Here is a 23587-nt window from a genome sequence, read left to right on the forward strand (position 1 = left end):
GTGGATGAGGCTGGATCTTGTCTTTCTGGTTGGCAGGTCCATGTCTGTTGGTGTGTTTTGGGGTATCTGTGGACTTATTATGATTTTAGGCAGCCTCTCTGCTAATGGGTGTTGTTGTTGTTTGGCATAGGGTGTCCAGCACTGTATCTTGCTCATCGTTGAGTGAAGCTGGGTGTTGGTGTTGAGATGGAGATCGCTGGGAGATTTTTGCCATTTGGTATTACACAGAGCTGGGAGGTCTCTTGTGGACCAGTGTCCTGAAGGTGGCTCTCCCACCTCAGAGGCACAGCACTGACTCCTGGCTGCACTACCAAGAGCCTTTCATCCACAGGGCTCAGAATAAAAGGGAGAAATAGTAGAAAAAAAGAAAGGAAGGAAGTAAGGAAGAAGGAAAGAAAGAAAGAAAGAAAGAGTATAAAAGAAAATAAAATAAAGTAAGAAAAAGTAAAATTATTAAAAATAAGAAAAATAATTATTAAGAAAAATTTTTTTTAAAGTTAAAAAAAAAAAAAGGACGGATAGAACCCTAGGATAAATGGTGAAAGCAAAGCTATACAGACAAAATCTCACACAGAAGCATACACACTCACAAAAAGAGGAAAAGGGGAAAAAATAATAAATCTTGCTCTAAAAGTCCACCTCCTCAATTTGGGATGATTCGTTGTCTATTCAGGTATTCCACAGATGCAGTGTACATCAAGTTGATTGTGGAGATTTAATCTGCTGCTCCTGAGGCTGCTGGGAGAGATTTCCCTTTCTCTTCTTTGTTTGCACAGCTTCCAGGGCTCAGCTTTGGATTTGGCCCCGCCTCTGCGTGTAGTTCACCAGAGGGCGTCTGTTCTTGGCTCAGACAGGACGAGGTTAATGGAGCCGCTGATTCAGGGGCTCTGGCTCACTCAGGCCGGTGGGAGGGAGGGGTACGGATGCGGGGAGAGCCTGCGGCAGGAGAGACTGGCGTGGCATTGCACCAGCCGCTGTGCGTTCTCCTGGGGAAGTTGTCCCTGGATCCCGGGGCCCTGGCAGTGGCAGACTGCACAGGCTCCCCGGAAGGGAGGTGTGGAGTGCGCCCTGTGCTTACACACAGGCTTCTTGGTGGTGGCAGGAGCAGCCTTCGTCTCATGCCCGTCTCTGTGGTCCGTGCTTTTAGCCGCGGATCACATCCGTCTATGGAGCTCCTTTAAGCAGTGCTCTTAATCCCCTCTCTTTGCGCGCCAGGAAACAGAGGGAAGAAAAAGTCTCTTGTCTCTTCGGCAGGTCCAGACTTTTCCCCGGACTCCCTCCCAGCTAGGCATAGTGCACTAACCCATTCAGGCTGTGTTCACGTGGCCAGTCCTCTCCCTACGCTCTGACCGAAGCCCAAGCCTCAGCTCCCAGCCCTGCCCGCCCCTGCAGGTGAGCAGACAAGCCTCTCGGGCTGGTGAGTGCCGGTCGGCACCGATCCTCTGTGCGGGAATCTCCCCACTTTGCCCTCCGCACCCTTGTTGCTGCACTCTCCTCCGTGGCTCCGAAGCTCCTGCCTCCGCCACCTGCAGTCTCCGTCCGCGAAGGAGCTTCTAGTGTGTGGAAACATTTCCTCCTTCACAGCTCCCTCCCACTGGTGCAGTTCCCATCTCTATCCTTTTGTCTCTGTTTATTCTATTTTCTTTTGCCCTACCCAGGTATGTGGGGAGTTTCTTGCCTTTTGAGAGGTCTGAGGTCTTCTGTCAGCGTTCAGTAGGTGTTCTGTAGGAGTTATTCCACGTGTAGATGTATTTCTGGTGTATCTGTGGGGAGGAAGGTGATCTCCGCGTCTTGCTCTTCTGCCATCTTCCCCCTCTCCCTAGGGTACATCTTAAGGCCAGAACCAGGGAAAGCCAATGCCTCAAAGGCCATCAGGCAAGAGAATTCTCTCTTATTTGAAGGAGGATCAGCCTTTGCTTCTGTTCATGTCTTCAGCTGACTGGATAACGCCCACTCACACAATGGAGAACAATCTGCTTTACTCAGTCTCCCAATTTAAATGTTAATCTTATCTAGAGACAGGCTCACAAAAACACACAGAATAATGTTTGACCAAATATCTGGGAACCCATGAATTAGAAACTAGTTGTGGCCAAGTGTCCTGGGTTTTATCAGGCCCTGTAGGTGATTCTCATTCATTCTAACATTTGAAAAAACACTGACCTATGTGATTCTAATGTAAATTAAGTTTAAGAAACATTGTTTTTAATAACAATTTGATGTATGTCATAGTTTCATGTAGTCCTACTCTCATGGGCATGCATACATGTGCATGCACACACACATACACATGTCCTGTTTGCCTGAGGAATAAACTTCATATGCGACATATGTGTTTTTTCTTTATAATATTTGGCCCTCTGTTCTCAGCTGAATCATTTGAAAAATATATATCACGCTTTTAGTCACAGACCTTCAAACAGGTCATGTTCTTTAAATAATTTTATAATCCTTTCATCTCTCAAAGCTCTCTTCTCATTTTCTACTGCTTTACAAACAGCTATTTTCTTTTCAAAAACTATTTCAAATGTCACAACATGTGTGAAATTTCTCTCAACTTCTCAGGCAAACTTTAAAGCTCCTTCCCTTCTGTACTCTAACTTTACATGGGTCTTAGAATAACGTTCATCATTTACTAGTCTTGAATATAGCCCTTATCACATTTTTTTTGTAGTATTTTTCACCTTTACTACATTGTGAACATCTCAAGTCTAAGAATCAGGTCTATTTTGTCTTTGTTTATCAGAGTATTCCCAAATTCTTTGTAAGTTTCCTGACATATAGAACTGGGTTAATAAAATTTTGTTGAATTCATGAATATTCTTTGCCCTCATTTCTCCACCCACCTTAATTACCCAACAACTTCATCATTCACTACACATTGCAATGATCACTGTATAGTTCCCATTTTACCTAAAATATTCGATTTCTCCTTGTTCTATGCACTGAATGTGAGAATGTATTCTATCTGATCAATACACCAAAATGGGACTCTCTTTCATTAATTGCTTGCATCAGTTGTACTTCCAAAGGAGTCAAATTTGAAGAGATGCTTGTTTATTCATACTTCTAATGAGTCCAAAACGTTCTGCTGTCACCAGAGTTCACAGTTTAAGCAACAATAACAACAACTGCATGTTTGTGCATTGATACAAAAATTTGCCTCAGCTCCCTGTTTCATTTTTTCTCTCAGATTATATGCATAATTCAAGTCCAGAAACCAATGTGTACATATTCTTTATTCATTGAATCTTTCTCATTTATCCCCCTCAATTCTCATGCAAATGTATTCAAAGATTAGGATCCACAAATTTCAAATTTAGCCCTATTGTTAACTGCAGGCAATGGAAATTAAATTTAGATTTTATGAACTCATTCCTTGTTGCCTTTTAATCTGAAATTAATTTTTGTTAGCAGCTGTAGCTAGCAATATAAAATGCTGTTACTGAAGAGTGGTTGGTTTTAAGTCCCTTTGGCGTTTACACATTCTTTTGTTATTGTCAGTGTGCTTATTTTGATATATAAAATTTGTCTTCCACAATGTGTTCATATTAGCAATTTCCCTAGCACACAAAGGTTCCTAACGGGCCTTTTTTCCTTGGCACACAAAAGGAATAACACACAAGAAACTGGCATTGCTTTAACCAATGATCAAAAGTAATACAATAAAATACTTTTCTGAAATTTTTATTTATACATGCATGGGTCAGTGTATTAGTTACCTATAGCCATATGACAGATTACTCCAAAATATCAAAAAATAATTCAATTTGGTCTAAGATTTAAAATAAATTTATTGGTTCATTTACCTGAAAATTTCATAGGTGAATTGGACTTCAGGCTTACTTAGATCAGGTATCTATCTCCATTTCTCTGTGATTTTTCCATTTCTTTTTATCTCATATTTTGCTTTAATGTTGCTATATTATAGTAACAAGCAACTAGTCGTATGTTAACTTTTAGTATATTAACAGGATGAATGCCACCTTAAGGTGGGATACACTCAACTTCATTCACACCCAGGGTGAGATAAATTGTCACTTTGGATAAGCATTAAAAACATTGTTCCAATTAAGTCATTTATGAACTAACCTCCATTCATTGTCTTTAAAAATAATATTTAATATGCGAAATGTGCCCACAATTTAATTACTTAGTGTAGCAAAATGTATGGGATTGTCCACATTGGCTCAGGACTTTCGAGGTTCATATTTTTATCTTCACTTGCAGTCAATTCCATTCAAAACTGTTGGATTCTACACACAAGGAGGAGTTTGATCAGACAATTATAATATCTAATACAGTCTATTTTTGTCATTGTTTACCCAATATGTCAATACATTGAGGGATTACTAATTGCATTATCCCAATCTCAGTATCAAATTGTAAAAGAATTAGAACACATTTGTTTGTTCAAAAGAAACTCAGGCTTCCCTGGTGGCGCAGTGGTTGAGAGTCTGCCTGCTGATGCAAGGGACATGGGTTCATGCCCCGGTCCTGGAAGATCCCACATGCCGTGGAGTGGCTGGGCCCATGAGCCATGGTCACTGAGCCTGTGCGTCTGGAGCCTGTGCTTCACAACGGGAGAGGCCACAGCAGTGAGAGGCCCACGTACCGCAAAAAAAAAAAAAAAAAAAAAAAAAGAAGCTCAAGTAACTCAAGCAATTATATACAGTCCTGCTAAATATGTATTTTATCGTTTTTCCTCTCTCTACAATTTTTCAATACTTTTTCAAATTTCCTTACATGCATCAGATAATCTTGCTTCTCTAGTGACATAAAATAAGATCGGTCAAAAAGAATGTCCACATTTTCCTTCTATCATATCTACCAACCTAACTATTACTGTGGGCAATAATCCCCATAAATCTGACTTTTGTCAGGTTACTGTGAATGAACTCTTCACTCCATGCTTATGGCCACCCCGCTATGTGTGCCCTGAATCCTGTCCTCCCTTGCTCACTCTGAGACATTGCACCATTAATAATTTTTCCTCTTTCCTGTATTTTTATTTTTCCTTATCTGGTACATAATTCCCCTGTCCTCAAAAACAGGCTTTATTTTCTATCTGAAAATAAAATCAACTCAAGCAAACAAAACCCAAAAACCTTCCTTGATGCAGTGTTTCCCTCCAGATACACCTCTACTATTTCATTCCCTTGACTGAAAAACTCCTTGAAAGAATTGCCTATATTCACAATCTGCCTTTTCTCTCAGGCTCTTTCAACCTCACTCTAAAGAGTCTTATCTTTATTACTTCACTAAAATCACTCTTGTCCTTCATACTGCAAAATCCAATATATAGTTCTCATGCCTCCATTTGCTCAAAAAATTTGCAAATCTGACACAATTGACACAACTCCTTCAAGAAACAAGTTCTTTCTTTAGCTAAAGGAAACAACGTTCTTATTCCTTCACCGATTCTTCTTTCTCAGCGTGCTGCTTAGCTCCTCCCAATCTCTTCATTCATTGAATTGTGATGCCTCCCAATTTTCAGTCCTCAGACTTTTCTTGAGTTATTGCCCAATTAATCTCATTCAATCTAATGGACTTTTGTTAACAGCTACATAGAGATAACTCTTGAATTTAAATCTGCAGCAGCTTGGTCACCTTTTCCATGAATACCATATTAGTCACCCTGATTTCTTTTCTCCGAGTTCTCAAACTAAACATGATCCAAGTAAAACTTTTCCTCAAAATCCAGTTTATCTGTAAATTTGCTCCTCCAGAGACCTCATCCATCTCAACAATGATAGTCATAGTCTTCAGATCGCTATGCAAATCACCCAGGTTCATATTTGAATCTTATTTTTCTGTCATGCCGCGCTTCCAGTTCATCAGACATTTCTGTCAGATATACTTTAAAAAATATCCATGAGGCGACCACTTCTTCCTATTTCCATCACTCCCACCCCTGTCTAAACAACCATCACTCCCACCCCTGTCTAAACAACCATCACTCCCACTGGATTATTGCAATAGCTTTCTAAATAGTCTTTAACCCTTGCCTCCTTTCATCTGCTGTAATGTTCCTTTTAAATCATAAGTAATACCATGTAGTTATTTTTTTCAGTATGACAAAATACTCCCAAAGAAATTAAGGCTCCAAAACATGACAGTCATATAGGGTGAACCAAGATACACACACACACACACACACATTCACACTCACATCCTGCCAAACAAAGCGTAAAGATAAGGCGTGTCTTCTGTTTTCAACTTTGCTCTGGGTAGAGGAGGTGAAAATGTGAAAATGTTACCTATTAGAAACACTGAGTACGTGACACTTCTTACATGTTATTTCACATCACCTTGGCCTCAATGACTCTTTGACAAGTGTGAAACAGAAATGTTTTCAAAGAACTAAAGTTGAGGAGGTTAACATTGTTACTTTGGAAGTTCTTAGAAAAAGAAAATTCTCTCAGAAGGAAGGTTTAAGATTCAATAAGGAATGATAACAAAGCAAACGGTACACATGAGGACACTGACTCTGTAATAACATAAAATGTCAAATTTGACAGATTAACAAAACCTCAATCATCATCATCATCACCGTAACTTATAGGCATAAACTTGTAAGACCTGATTGGAATTAAAGCATTTAAAAGTTCTTATAGGGCTTCCCTGGTGGTGCAGAGGTTAAGAATCTGCCTGCCAGTGCAGGGGACATGGGTCTGAGCCCTCATCCGGGAAGATCCCACATGTCACAGAGCAACTAAGCCCGTGTGCCATAACTACTGAGCCTGCACTCTAGAGCCCGCGAGCCACAACAACTGAAGCCTGTGCACCTAGAGCCTGTGCTCCACAACAAGAGAAGCCACCACAATGAGAAGCCCACGCACCGCAAGGAAGAGTAGCCCCTGCTCGCCTCAAGTAGGGAAAGCCCGTGTGCAGCAACAAAGATCCAACACAGCCAAAAATAAATAAATAAATAAATAAATAAATAAATAAATAAATAAATAAATAAATAAAATAAAAGTTCTTGTAATGTTCAGGAAGAAAGTGAAGATGCCAATTGTTTTTAGATTTTCCAGAGTTACACAAGCATGTTAACATTTCTAGATTAAAAAAATAAAAGAAGGGTTTCCCTGGTGGCACAGTGATTGAGAGTCCGCCTGCTGATGCAGGGGACATGTGTTCGTGCCCCGGTCCAGGAAGATCCCACATGCCGCGGAGCGGCTAGGCCTGTGAGCCATGGCCGCTGAGCCTGCGTGCCTGGAGCCTGTGCTCCATAATGGGAGAGACCACAACAGTGAAAGGTCCACGTATCGCAAAAAATAAAGAAAGATAGAAAGAAAGAAAGAAAAGAAAAGAAAAAAATAAAAGAAATTTAGTGTACAGATGTAAAATTAGAACGGAAATTTAATAAGAATAAAACTTTAATCTACTGGAAAGTAATATTACAAAGGATTAAAAACAGAAAAATTAGGACAAATTTGAAGCACACAATAAAGTGGTAAAAATATATATTAATAACCAAAGTGGCACAAATGAGATAAACAAACAATGTTACCATACTGGAGTGAAATAAGAAAAAATTATCTTTATGCTATTCCTAATAGGCACATGATAAGATATAAAGATATAGAAACTTTTAAAATAATACAATACAATAAAAAATAGACAATACTAACCAAAATAAATCTGGCAGAACTGTTAGTATCAGACAAAATATACTTTAAAACAAAAAGCTGCCATGATGATAAGAAAGTCACCCAGTGAGGTAACCATTTTGAACTTGTATGCACCTAATTAAATGCATTCAAAATAAACAAAAAATATAATCATGGAAGAAAATGGTAACAGATTTCTCTCAGAAACATTTTACTAAGCAGACCAAAAAGTCAATAATGATAAAAGTGTTTCAAAGAATGAAAGAAAAACACTTGAGTTTAACTACATATATATGTATATATATTTTGCAATAAACTTAAAGAATACATATCATTTTCAAACACATAAAGCAAAATATACTAACATTGCTGACATATTAAACCACATAACAATTTTGAAAAAGAAATGTGTTAATACAATTTGCATCCTTTGAAAACCATGCAAATTGTTAAAAGACAGTGTTATTGGCAGGCCAGTGGGGAGAATGGACAGACACTGCAACAAACAGCTGAAGACAGGGGTATGTCATTTGGCTCTGAAAATAAAAGTACATTATTTAGCTACCTCACAACCATAAAAAATAAGCACTTCCAATTTGTGGAAGAAAAAAATTAAACCTTAAATGAAATGTAGGATAATATGACTATGGCTTAGGAAAAGAGCAAGTTTTATAAAAGTACAAATTGTAAAACCCTTAAAGGAAGACACTGATAAACAAAACTATGAAAATTGTGCTTAGTTGGTAATCAGAACATAATTTGAAATAATGAATGAAGATATGTATGTGTATGTACACAGATATCTCTATTAATATATGAATACATTAAAATAATTGGACCAACTATTTTTCAACTGGTGTTGTAAGATATATCAAGTATTGATATATTGATATCTTAAGTATATAGTCAGTTTAAGTAATAAACAAAACACTAATTTAAGAGCCACCTACCTTGAAGAAATAAGCTTTACATGTGCCTCACTGTGACATTCCTCTCCATTCTACCCAGAGCTCATCAATATTGAATTTTGTATTATTTGTTCCTTTGTTTTCTTTATAGTTTTACCAAATACAGTTTGGCCATTTATCTATATTTATGTATATAACTACATCTTTGTATTTATTGACTCATGGGCATTGTAAATATAAGTGGCCTAATATTATATGCAGTTTCTGTGAATTTTCTTTTTTTTTTTTGGTGCTGTGTTTTAAAGAATCATCCATGTAGAGAAGTACAGCAAAAATTAATTCATTTTCACTGTGATAAGAAAATAAATGTATTTTAACTAACTAATGCATACAACTTCCAATGGCTTTGGGTTGTTTACTATTTTTTATAGCTTCAGATATTATTAATATTGCTGATATTACTTGTCTTATACATGGTTCTTATTGCATGTGAAAAACTTCTCTAGGTATATACCAAGAGTGCACATACTAAGAGCATATATTCCTAGAAGTACTCTCAAATGTTTTTCAAAAAGAGAATGTTTAACAATGTTTTTAATAAATATGTAACTATATTCAATGATTGACTCTGAAACTAGTGTGTATGTTTAATATGTGAGTTAAAGATCTCAACCAATAGATTTCATTTTATGCAGAAAAATTCCACTCTAAAATGTTTGTATTCAGTTCCAAAATTATACTAACTATCCTAAGTCTCACCTTTCTTGTTCCTTGAAATTGTAAGAATTTAAAGGTTATAGAAAAGATGTTTTAATATCTTGTATATGAATCTGGACACATTTTAGATATTTTTTATAAATGTAGACTGCTCTGGCTTTTTTATTGTTTTCATTATGTATACTTCTCCACTTTTACTTCTATATTAATGAAGGGTATTGATTTATATCTAATTAATTATCATTGTATTATCAATAAAATCCTTACATTTTCTAGTAGGCAGTAATGCATAATACTTAAGAATACTAAATCTGAAGTAAGGGAGGCTCTAGTTAAATTCTGTTTCTGTTCATTATAAGTAGTTGAAACTTGGGGAAATTATTTAACAAAAATATTACATATTTTCTTATCTATAACAAAGGATTACAGTAAGGATTAAATGAAGTATATTCACCCAGTATCTAGTACATGGTATCATAATAAATGACAGTTCTTATCATTATTATAAATATGACTGAACTATATGCTAAATTAATATCAGTCATTACTTGGTACATCTTCATGGGGATTAGGGACAAAATTACATTTTGGAAACTACTAAAAAGTAGCACACAGATCAAAAAGTTGGAAATACATTCTTATAAATTATTATATATAATGATAAAATATTCTAGCACCTATGTCAACATTTAGAAAATGATTTCACATTGGACCCCTATTAAAATGCATTAATTAAACTCTCTTAACTATGATTGATTTTGTGTAACACTTACTTAGTTGATGCCCACAATTAACTGTATGCCAGTAATTAGAATAGGATTCTGTCTAGGATGTATGAGCATTCTGTTCCCCTTAATTAAGGTTTTTTTTTTTTTTAAAAAAGGATAATATTGACATTTACTAAAACGTACAGATCTCCTAACACTTCAATGGATTTTCAAAGGCACACTTCCATGTAATCACATCCCTATCAAGATACAGGACATTTCTGTACCTTCAGAGTGGTTCTCCTTTACAGTCAATCCCCTTACCCTTCATTCCTCAGAGGTAACAATATTGTAATTTATTCTGTTATGTTCAATTTATGGAATTTCATATAAATGGAATCAACAAGTGTATAAGATTTGGGGTATACAGTATATATAATTTGGGCTGCTTTTGAACAACATAATATTTTGAAATTAATCCATATTTCTTAGTAGCAGTAATTTATTTCTTGTTGTTTATAAATAATATTCCTTTATGAATATAACATAATTTGTCTATTTTTCTGTTGATGAGCAGTCAAGTTGTTTCTGGTTTGGGGCTATTATTTTTAAAGCTACTATAAATATTTGTACCCCAGTATTTGCATGGCTATGTTTTCATTTTTCTGGATAAATACCTATGAGTTGAATGTTTCCATCACACAATATGTGCACGTTTAACTTTATGAAAAACAAACTATTTTTCAATGTTGTTGTAACATTTGTCATTGTTAGAGATGTCAATAATAAAAATGGGAAACAGAAACTTAGGTTATTTTCCTTATCAAAACTGTGTTCCTTGGAGCCGCAATATTATGATGATTTTCGTGCTCTTGTACATTGGATGTCTTAAGCTGAGTGCAGTTTAGGGGATCCTTTCTAATTACAGGAAGGTACTTGTTTCCTTCAACACTATGATCTGACCTGGGACAAATCTGTACTATACACTAAGTAAATGGCTAACAAGTCAATTGCAAACCAAGTGAATGTACAAATCTTAGTGCTGGTGCTGAAATCTCTTCAGGATAGTCATCATGATCTCAAAGTTTGTTTCAAAATTTGCAAGCATCAAGTGTCAATCATAAATGAAGATGGAACACTAATGAATGTTGAATTCTCATGTTTTAGGTGTACTTCCTTATTAGAGTTTTTGGTTCTCTGCTACTTTTACCATACCGTTTCATTTAAATTTCCTACATACTAACTTCCTTTGTGCAATTGAAATAAAATTGCAGTATATAAAAAAATAAAAATAAATTAAATAAAAACATGAGAATTCTGGCTGTGTGCCTCATGATTTGGAGTGGATAATCTCTTTAAATTTTAGCCATTCATTTGGGAGTGTAGTAGAGTTACATTGTGTTATTAATTTCTGTATCTTTAATTATAAAAGATACTAAACACTTTTTCACATCTGTACTGGTCATATGTATATATTACTCTGTGATAGCATTTGCTCACTTTGTTTTAAGTTGATTTCTTATAATTAAATATTGTAAGAATTATTTTTATATTCTGAACATAAATTCTTAGAGATATAATATGAATATTTCCATTATGAGCCTTGCTGTTTTGTTTACTTAACTGTATTTCTAGAAGAACAGACAATTTTAACTAACTTGAGTTAACATTATCAGTTTTTCTTTTATAATGTCATCCCTTTGTCTTGTTTATAACATGTTTGCCTACCCAAGACTGTGAATATATTCTTCTAATAGCTTTGTATTTTTAGTTCGTAAGTTTAGGTTCAACCCTCATCTAGAATTGTTTGTGCCTCCGTGATGTAGGAATGGGAGTAGATTATTTTCCCATACAGGAAAGTGACTGAATCACTTTGGAAAATTTGACAAAAATCAATTTACCATATACGCCTGTTACTATTTTTGGATACTCTTTCCTGTTCTATTGATTTCTTTGTCTATACTACTATACGTGTCTGTATGCCAATGACACATTATCTTCATTACTGTAACTTTACAGAGAATTTTGAAATCAAGAAGCAAAAGGTTTACAACTATGATCATCATTTGCACAATGGATTTAGAATTCTGGATTTTTTTTTCGCTGTTTTGCATTTCCTTATAAGTTTTAGAAAGTGTGTCAATTTCTACCGAAAAAAGAAAAAAGCTGCTGAGATTTGGATTGGTATTGGATTAAAATTTATAAATCATTTGGGGAGAATTGACATTTTAATAGTGTCAAATCTTCTAATCCACGTATATGGTATATATATCCATTTATTTAATTATTTCTTGATTTCTCCCAGCAATGTATTGTAGTTTTCATGTGGACGTATTATGCATCTTTTGTAAAATTTGTCTCTGAGAATTTTGTGATTTTTTAGGCCATTTTACACATTTTTAAACAAATATTTATTAATTAAAGCTTTATTTCCATAATATTTAAAAATCTAATATCAGTATTCATAATGCAATTAATATCTAAACTAAGTGATACTATTTCTTGGCTCCAAGTCAAAAATCTCAGAATATACCACTGTTTTGTTTAAAAGTCAGATTTATAAAGGAGTAATTTACATAGTAATGTCACTTTTTCTTAAGTATAAATTTTTGTGAATTTTTCAGAGACATCTAGTCATATGAGTAATGCCAGAAAAATGATATAGCATAATTCTATCACTTTAAGAAAGTTCTCTTTGAAATGATTTCCTTTCCCCTACTTCCAAATCTTAGAAACTAGTGATTGATTTCTGAGTCAATAGTTTTGCTTTTCCTAGATGTAATAAAAATGAAAGGTAAAACATATAGACTCTTATGATTGGCTTTTTTTCATGTAGCATATGCTTTTGATATCTGTCCATGACATTATCAATAGGTAATTACCAGTTATTCTCTTATATGTATGTATACCACACTTTATTTTTAGATTTGTTGATGGAAATATGACTTGTTTCCGCCTTTTAGCTATTCTGAATAAAGCTTCTATCAATATTTACAATCAGATTTTCTGAGGACATATGTTTTAGTTTACCTTGGGTCAAGAGGTAGAGGTGGGAATTTTGGGCCAAATAGTATGTTTAAGTTACAAAAATATGCCGAATTTTTCCCAAAGTGGCTATTACCATTGCCACCAACAGTTACTCCTCAGCCTTGACATTGTCAGTGTATCCACCCTCCCATTCTAGTGTGTAGGGACATATTATTATTTCAATTTGCATTTCACTACAGACTAGTGATGCTGAAAACATTTTTATATGCTTACATCTATATATCTGCTGTTGTGAAATTGCTGTTAAAATTTGTGCACATTTTTATAAGGTTGTTTAGCTTTTTAGAATTTAGTTTTGAGATTTTAATATATTATAGATATATGACTTTATCAGGTACTTGCTTTTCAAATATTTTTTTATATTCTGTGTCTTATCTTTTCATTTTCTTAATAAACATTACTTTACATAGCTGTTCAAGGAAGGGTAAGTTTTTAGAAAAAGTATAATTGTATATTTTTGGTTTATTTTATGATTCTTGACTTTTTTGGCATTATCTAAGAAATGTTTGCTAAATCATAAGGTAGTAAAGCTTTTACCATATTAGTTATTATATATTTAAATGTAAGGTTTTATGTTTTGGTCTATAGTTTACTTTGAGCCATGTTTTGTATATAAGGAGCGGTAAGAATCAAGATTAATTTACTTTACATATGAATTTACAACACACACAATTTGTTATAAATGCTAATATTTATCTATTTAATTATCATGACAACTTTGACCATAAACACTGGACTCTCTTCCATGCATACCAACAGTTTTATTTATATATTTTTATATATATATATATATATATATATAATTTATAATATTATATAAATTATATAATAAACATATTATAAAACTTCAGGGAATTTCATAAAATAATGTTGCTGTACTTAAATTATTTTGAATTTATCTTCACATTTTCCTCCATTTGGATTAATCAATTTTGGATTCTTCGATGAGACAGTGCAGGTGGTTTTTACAGGATTTATGACAGTAACCCCAAGCAGCCCATCCATTCTCAGAGATAAGACTTTATCTCTACATCCAGGGATCTGAGATTGGTGAATGATTATGTAGTCAAATATTTTAATACAAATATTTAAAAAATATATGTATCTAATTTGTATTAATGAATTCTTGTTAGCTATTTTGTTATAATTAACAAAACCACTTTGAGGTGTTGGCTGTATATGATAAGAAAATTTTTATTATCCTTATATTGCTCACCCAGAAAATGAAAAAGAATATAAAATGATTTATGTTATTAGCGAACTTTTAGGCAGCATAAAAGTATGACTGCAAATATAAGCTCAAAGGACAGAACAATAGTTGATCACAAGCTGAATTTTGGGAACCCTAACAAAGATAAAAGCTATAATAGTTCATAGGCATTATGGAGGAATAGACCAAGATGGAAAATAAATGTTAAAACTGAATTATTACTTAAAACATAGAAAATAAACATTAAATTTGTTAGATTCTTTAATATAATTGAATGGGCCAATTGTGACATTTTAACAGAGTTTTTTTAAAAATGTATTTTTAATTAATTTTATAATCAATAGCAAATACTTAGATTGCCCATCCCAGTGTAATGATTTTCACATAGAGGTGAATTATTTTGACTACAGTTCTGATTTGTAGAACAAAGACAGTGTTCATTCTTGAAATCAAAGCTATGACAAAGTTTTGAAGCCTCCAACTTGTACTAGTCTCAGACAATAACACTAAAGACATATTAGAAGTGTTGGAGGATCTATGGGTAACTAGGAAAGGAATAATGTCCTTAAGGAAGCTGAGATTTATTTTAAGTAATTCACTTCAACCTGGGATCTTTATTGATGATCAGGGCGTTAGTAAGATTTTATGTTGTAAACTGACAAAAAATTAAATAAATGCATGGAATGAGTTTTGAGTGATGCATTTCTAATTACCTTATAATTTTTGAAGGTACTTCTAGGCAAGTATTAGTTTTCTTTAACTATTATGAAATAAGTAAGTGATCTAAAACATGTAGGGTTGCTTTAGTTTTCTATTGTATAATAATCACAGAATGTTTTATTTTAAACCATTTTGTCTGACTACAGGAAAGAGATGTTTGAGGATTATTCTACTAGATATCAGATGTATATTCTTATCCATTATGACAAATTATTTTTGTTACAATATTTGATTTCTCAATCAATATTTAAACAAGATATAAAGAAGGGAAAGAAGGAGAGAAAAAAAGGAAATATTAGGGACACCAGGCAGATACCAGACATTGTGATAATTTTATCCATAAAGTAATTTTAAAATATATTAAATACATAGTAATGAGTTTCTATTACTTATTAACTATTTTATCTTATATTTTGCCTATATATTAAATGACTTCCATATACAAGATTTTAAAAAGACAAGAAAAAATATCAAAACTACCTTTGTTTCCAAACAAATATATCATGTGGAATATTTGAGATTCACTTGAGCACTTACTTATTTGCAAAACTTATTTATTTATTTGTGCGGTACGCGGGCCTCTCACTGTTGTGGCCTCTCCCGTTGCAGAGCTCAGGCTCCGTACGTGCAGGCTCAGCGGCCATGGCTCACGGGCCCCGCTGCTGTGCGGCATGTGGGATCTTCCCTGACTGGGGAACAAACCCGTGTCCCCTGCATCGGCAGGTGGACTCTCAACCACTGTGCCACCAGGGAAACCCCAAAACTTATTTTTATATAAATTGTTTAAGGAAATGCTGGAAACATGTTTGTTCATAAATAAAATATTAGCCAAGTGTGTTAAAATGTTCTATCACCTGTGCATATTAACTTTTGAGAGTGCAGACTGTTTTGGCTTGTAGATATTTGCTTATAGTGAAATGTTTTCATAGAAATCAAAGAAGCAGACCACAAAAATAAAATTTTTTAATGCATTGTTATAAGCGTGGACATTTATGAAATTTAGACAGCTATAAATGTAATCATTTAATTAAATTTGTAATCACTGCAGTTTAGTACTTTAGTAGTATATAAGGTTTTTCATTGTGAGTTTTCATAAAGTAAAAGTGGTTTTCTGAAACCACATTTTCAGAAAAATAATCTACATGATATAAACAAGAAAATTAATATATTTATATATTTTCCAACTATTTAATACTAACTTCAGAATATGAATAATTAGAAATCTACTGAATTCCCTAGTAAACCTTGCTACATATACTAATGAATATGATTTAGGTTTTTAGGAGGGTATATTTAAGTAATAATAGCTTTGGAGTAAACATATATTACATACATAAGTCACAATTTCAAAGAAGACAAATTGAAAAAATACTATTATTGAATCTGTTTTCTCCAATCCATATTGATAATGGGAAATCTAGAGGGGGGCATATTTCACTGTTTCTGTGTTCTCCAGAGCCCAACATAGTAGTGAGTACATATTAGATTTTCAAAGTAACTCACTAGATAAAATAGATTATTCTTCAAGGTATTGTGAATCCTCTACATATTTATTTATTTATTTATTTATTTATTTATTTTTATTTTTTAACATCTTTATTGGAGTATAATTGCTTTACAATGGTGTGTTAGTTTCTGCTTTGTAACAAAGTGAATCAGTTATACATATACATATGTCCCCATATCTCTTCCCTCTTGCGTCTCCCTCCCTCCCAACTTCCCTATCCCACCTCTCTAGGTGGTCACAAAGCACCGAGCTGATTTCCCGGTGCTATGTTCCTGCTTCCCACTAGCTATCTATTTTACGTTTGGTAGTATATATATGTCCATGCCACTCTCTCTCTTTGTCCCAGCTTACCCTTCCCCCTCCCCGTATCCTGAAGTCCATTCTCTAGTAAGTCTGTGTCTTTATTTCCCTCTACATATCTTAGCATGCAATTTGCATTTGCACTGGAATACAACCTTCACTGCATCCTTATCTCCATAGAGGGCGCTCTGCTGATGTGAGCTCCTGTTCCACCTGTATTGCATAAAACCTGGATGATTTGTACATAGTACAGGATAGTTTGTGCCGGAAATCACATGTATAGGATTGTCAGTGTGCCATCTATTTTGTTCTTGATTCTGTTTTGTCCTTCATTTTCAGAAAGGATTAAAATTGGTATTCTGCTCTCTCCCAGTCTCAGTGTTTTAAAGTTTACATAGCTTCCTTAATTTTTTCTCAAAAACACAGTTTTGCACATTACATGATTCTTATTCCTGTTTACAGATTAAATAATTAAGGTATAGAAATAACAAATAATTTTCCAAAGTTCATGTTTCTTAAGAGTTCTGGAAAGGGCATCCTACTGACGTTTGTCTGAATATGGTGTATTTTATTTACTCTGCCATCAATAGGACTGAAAACTGATTTTTAGAAATGAAGCATGGACCTAAAAATAATAGTAGCAATAATAGAAATGTTGCATTAAGAACTCCAGCGACATTATCCAATTTTTGCCTTAGCAAAGTGCTTCTCACACACATGAATATGTTCACATTTATAGGTAAAGTGATTGGCATTCAAAGGGTAGAATACTAACCCTAGGACTGTGGGAAATAAGAAATAAAAACCCAAAGGAACTTGTCAATTGACTAATATAGATTTAGCTAATTTCATTATTGAGCAGAAAATACTAGAATGAGTGTAGGTTGGCCACAAGTGGTTACAAAACTATAGTGGGTTTTCAGCTCTAATTATCTGGAATTTAAAGCTACAGGTTTTATACACCATCCTACTTTTAGGAAATAGCAATTATTCAATTTGCATCAGTAATGACGTTAAGCTTACTCTGACATTCTGTTTTTCATAACTCTTTATCCATATCTCCTGAGGTTCCCCTACATGTCCTACAGATCATTAGCTGCATCTACAGTAAGGTTAGATTCAGTTTAACTTCCCCACAGAACACAAAATGGTAGTAAGCCTACAGACAAATCAATATCTGTCTGATCCCAGCCCTGTACTTTTAATCCTTAAGTGATGGAATAGTAATTGTACACTAGAGATATACAATAACATTGGAGCAACATGGAGAGAGTCTGTTTCCATCCAGAAGGATTTAGTTTCCTGTACCCAAGTATGGAATGTAGCCAGGCTATGCCAGTTTCAAAGGACAGCGTGAGCAATGCAGAGGTGGGGCAGTGAGAAGGTGATGCTTGAAAACAGTCAAATGCTTAGGTGTTTTTTTATTCTAGTCCTTCCTCAAGATACAGTCTTTCCAGAATCCTTTCTTACAAAACAGTTTTCTGATATGCCAAGATTGCTTCTAATCCTTCCTGTTCAGAAAAGGAGCAGAGAACTATTTACTCATTTTAAGGCTGCTGATACCAATGATTAAAACTAATATTATTCTTGCCTCAGATTTCTGGAACAGATTGCTTTTGTCTGCTCTTAAATGTAAGCAAATACCTGGTTGAGAAATATAGGACTACACTAACAATGGTTACGATAGAAAACATATATTTATATAGTGGCAGTAGTAAGGCCTGAGAAGTAAACCATAACCTTGGCTTTGCCAAGATATGTCATTTAAACAGTGTCAATTTCAATTTTGTAATTTACTAAATGAGATTTCAGGCTGAATATTCTCTTTCAGTTTTAAAATTATTAAAAGATCAAGTATTAGCTTCTAGAAAAGCTTAGCAATGCTTTTTCATAATAAGTAACTCTAAATAAGCAAATATTTAAATTAGCATTTTACTAATTTTAATTTCACGGATCTATTTATCTTTATAATATAAAATATTATATTAATTAATTATCTAATATAATACACAAGCATCTAATTATCTTTCACTGTATAGTGACAAAAATTCATTAATGCCAATTCTATTAGCTATTATATATTAAGCAATCTACACAATATATTAATTTTAAGATGTTTTTGTAACTTTTTTCTGTATATTTAATGTAGTACTCAACACTTACAAAGAAGATATTGCAAAACATAATAATAAATAAATGTTAACATATCACTGTACTTAAGAATTAGTGTTGTTAGGAACATATCCTCAACAATATACTATTTCATTCTGCAATCAGTTATTTAGTTTTGTGTGATTTTTTTTCAGCTTTGCAAAAATTCTACCATATTTGAATGCAATCTTCTGAGACAGTTCTGAAAAAATATTTCAATCAACATTTTGTTTCTAAGATTGTCCCTAATGTTGTAGCTATGTTGCTATTCATTTATTTTCTCTATGATATAAATAATCACATATTGCATCTATTCAGCCATTGTTGGACATTTGTAATTTCCTGTTGTTGTTCCTATTAATTATGCTGGTGGTGTATGTTTTCAAGACATTTTCCTTGGGATCCAAGGAAATGGCTGGATCTTGGACATGAGAGTATACAACCGTATGAATTATTACATGTGGTTTACTTTAATTTACAGTCATTCCCATTGGTCTATATCCAATCCAGCACTTGGAGAATCTTGTCAAACTTCTTGATATTGTGTCAATATTGTTGCGATTAAATGATAACTTATTTTGGTTAAGCTGTATTTCTTTAAATACTATTGATGTTGAAAACTTTGACGTTTATTTGCCATTTATATTACTTCTTCTGTTAAATGTTTGTCCTTCGTTGTACCCATTTTTATATTGAGCTGTCTCTTTTTCTTATTGATTCAATACATTGCATTATATATTAGAGATACAGATCCTTTGTCAGTTGTGTGTGCTGCAAATATTTTCACTCATTTTGTGACATTTTGTCTTCTTTGTGGCATATTTGGAGGAAATGAAAAAAGTCACATTTCACTGTAATCAAATTTATCAATGCTTCCTTTATGATTAGTGCATTTTTATATTTTGAAATCTTTCATGAGCTTTAATATATTACATGCTAATATTTTTTCTAAAGTATGTATAGTTTTTGCCTTATACATTTAAGTCCTTAATTATTTAAAATGTATTTTTGTGTATAGTGTAGTTATGGCCCATTTTATAATGATGATAATGATGTGGTTACAAGCTTTACTAAAACTATTTCTTGATCAATCTGTACTTTCCCTATTGATCTGCAATAGCATTATTACCATATATTAAATTTCCATATATAGTAGATTCCTGGCTGTGTTCTGTTTTCTGTTTCTGTTTGTCTATCCCTTTGACACTTTCAAAGTGACCTAGGTTCTAATACCAAATAATAAGGCTTGATAAATGGTAAAGCAATTATCCTTTATTGTACTTCATTCAAGTCTGGACAATCTTAGTACTTATAAATCTTAGAATCAGCTTTCATTTCTCATTGGATGTCTATTAGATTGCATCAAAAATACACATCAATTTGGAGAAGCTGGCTTTATTTATGATATTTTGTCTTCCAACCACACAGGCAATATACCTCTTAATTACTTTAGATCTACTTTAATGACATTCAATAAAATGTTTTGCATATGTCTTTCAAATACTTTGTTAGATTTATTTCAAGGATCCTTATAGCTTTGTTTATTAACTCTTGTTAGTTTTTGACCATTAAGAATAATGTTTGTTGTACTTTTTGTTGTTGTTTGTTGAATGTATCCTTAATCAGCTTCAGAGGATACATTCTGTTCCTAGATTGCAAAGAGTTTTCTTTTTTGATTTTGCTTTGTTTTGTTTAGAATGTATGGACATTAAATTTTATTTTTTGTTTTTTTCTATGTGTATTAAGATAAACATCTATGTATTTTTTGTCCCTCTTCTAATTCATTATCATTTTGGATAACTTTTATGCTTTTTAAAATTCCCTTCTTTATTTCTTCTCTCCCTCCCACTTTCCTTCCTTCCTTCCTCCCTCCCTCCCTTCTTTCTTTCCTTGGTTTAATGCCAAACTATGCAAGCATTCCTAGAACTAAACTGATGACAGACTTTCATTTCCATTCCAGTAGAGTGGGTTTGGTATTATTTTGTTCAGTCCAATGACAGCTAATATCTCTCATGAGTGGGAGCATATGGTATTGATATTAAAGTTTTACTGGCCACAAGAAAACAAGTTGTAGAGTATTTCCTCCTTACTCTGTCTTCTGGGGAAAAGATGTATAAGACTGAAGTCACCTGTATCTTTAACTGTAGATAAAACTACCTAGGCCTGATTTTTTACCTAAAAATTGAGTTTCTTTAGTTATTGAAGTACTACTCTGATTTTCTACTTCTTTTAAAAGTACCTATGGCATGTCTAATCCATCCATATTCTTAATGGATAATTAAAAATGGATAATTTAAAATTCCATTATCTTTAATATCTTCTGTGGGTATATATATATATATATATATATATATATATATATATATATTCCCTTTTTCTTAATGTGTTTAGTTTTTGCCTTCTCATTAATTTTTCCATTATGAATTCTTCAGTTTTAGCTTTGATGCATAAAATAAACCAAACATTTATCTTTTCTTATATCTCAGAACTAATAAACTTACTGAAATATGAGAAGACTGCACTCAAGAAGTATTTTAAAATATTAACTGTAATATTTTGATGTTTACCAGAGTTATATATGAATTCCATGCTAAGTTCTAATTTAAATTATTATTTATTTTTCCCCAAGTATGACTTGACACCACAAACTGCATATATTCTCCTGTAAGAAAAATTTTACCCTGGTATAAAGAACTTTACTTTCTATTTTCTCCAAGTTGATTTAGACTGGAAACCTTGAATGTTTTAAAGATTATGTATTTTTTTTCCAACTACTCTATTTTTCTTAGATTAATGATGAAACCAGGTGTTCATCCCTTAGACTCTGACAGCATACAATGAATTCTGACAACTTTCTCCCATTTCATTTCCTGAATAACATGTAATTTCCTTGATATGACAAAATATCATTTTAGCATTCATGTCATGCCTTGGTGTTCATTTTTCATTTTTCTGTAAGTTAATGAGTTCTAACAAAGAATGTCATCATAAAGTTGTCTTTTGCCAAAAGTCCTGCTGCAGCATATGGGGCTAGTGACAAGCTACAGTATTAAGGAGATTGGTTTTAAACCAAGCCTCTAAAGTGTTCATGGAAATACTAAATGCATTCCTATGTGTTTTGCAGACAATCCGAGTTTGCTGAGCCATGTCACAGTGGTTATTAGAGTTCTGGATGTCAATGACAATCCACCTGAACTTGCCAGGGAATATGATATTGTTGTCTGTGAAAATTCTAAGCCTGGCCAGGTAAGTTAATTTTTTCCTTCCTAGCATTTGAATGGAAGAAAAATAAGCAGCTCTATTTCTATTATTCTTAGGTATAATCCTCAAAGATCCCCCAGTGTTATTTTTGTGCTTAGTAAAAATAATTTTATAAAGCTTTATTTTAAGTACCAAATAGATTTTTTGAGACTCATAGAAAATACATTTTCTCCAGATCCCAAATGTAATTCAACAAATGAACTCATTCATGTATACATTTATAATACCAATAAAATGATATTGAATGGTTTTGGTACAGCCCTGTGTTAAATGAGGAGGAAACAGTGAACTCTTCCTGTCCTAATGAAGCTTAGGGACTAGAGTGGGGAGGAGAGACTGGCCTGGTCTACATATTTTGGATGGAATGAGGGAGTCACATACAGTGGTCATTGAGTGATATTGATACTAGAAAATGATTAGGTTTTAACATGAAAAGTGGGAATGATTGGTGGAGGTGGGGAGAGGGAAGGATGGTGAGAAGAGCTTGAACATAAGACATGAATCTGGATGTAATATGGCAGCCAGTTAAAGGAGCATGACAATTCCGAAGGGAGGCCAGTGTTTTGACGCCCATAAAGCAAGTGGGACATGGGAAGGGAATATGCATCTGTCTTCTCTGCTGTGTAACAAATTACACAAATTTAGCAGCTTAAAACAACACATATTTATCATCTCATAGTTTCTGCAGATCAGAATTCTGCTCATGGCTTAGCTAGGTCTTTGCAGGAGTCTCATAAGACGTAATCAAGCTGAGTTCTTACCTGAGGCTTGGGGATCTCTTCCGAGCTCACGTGGTTGTCGGTAGCATTCAGTTAATTTCAGCTGCAGACCTGAGAGCTTCAGGATGTTCCTTGGCTCTTCAGTGTTCCCCAGAGTTCTGAAATGCCACCCAGAGTTTGTGTGTGTGTGTGTGTGTGTGTGTGTTTGTGTGTGATATGGGTTCCCCAACATGGCCACTTACTTTATCAAACAAGTAAAGAGAATCCCTCTGGTGAGTCTGACAGTCTCATATAATGACCAGAATAAATATATCATCCAAAATTATTTTAAATCATTTTGAAGGTTGTGACAAAATTATAGTCCTGAGAAACATTGCCTTGTGTATTTGTGTATGAGGGATAATCAACTATGGCTTGCTAAAGTTATCATTGATTATATGTTTTTAATATTTCCAGGGGAGGTATTTACATATATATATATATATATATATATATATATATATATATAGAGAGAGAGAGAGAGAGAGAGAGAGAGAGAGAGAGAGAGAGAGAGAGAGAGGCACTTTATGTAAAAACATGAAATTTTCTCATGTTCATTTCTCACAAGAAAATTAGAAAATGTGAATGAGGACAAAATGACTGAAAATTATATTTGAAAGTATTTACAGGTTATCTGGTTTACTCTTAGCAATGTATTAAGATTATCATTTCTAGTGCTTAAATATT

General features: G+C 33.6%; 1 protein-coding gene across 1 annotated transcript in view; it reads left to right on the forward strand.

Annotated features, from left to right (window-relative positions):
* Positions 1 to 23587, forward strand: part of CDH18 (cadherin 18) — a 259628-nt gene that overhangs the window by 196760 nt on the left and 39281 nt on the right. The window contains exon 7 of the mRNA XM_060007203.2: positions 22006 to 22127. Coding sequence (XP_059863186.2) covers positions 22006 to 22127 — 122 coding nt within the window. The remainder of the gene's footprint in view (positions 1 to 22005; positions 22128 to 23587) is intronic.

Source organism: Delphinus delphis, chromosome 3 (genome assembly GCF_949987515.2).
Source record: "Delphinus delphis chromosome 3, mDelDel1.2, whole genome shotgun sequence".
In the NCBI taxonomy this organism is placed as follows: domain Eukaryota; kingdom Metazoa; phylum Chordata; class Mammalia; order Artiodactyla; family Delphinidae; genus Delphinus; species Delphinus delphis.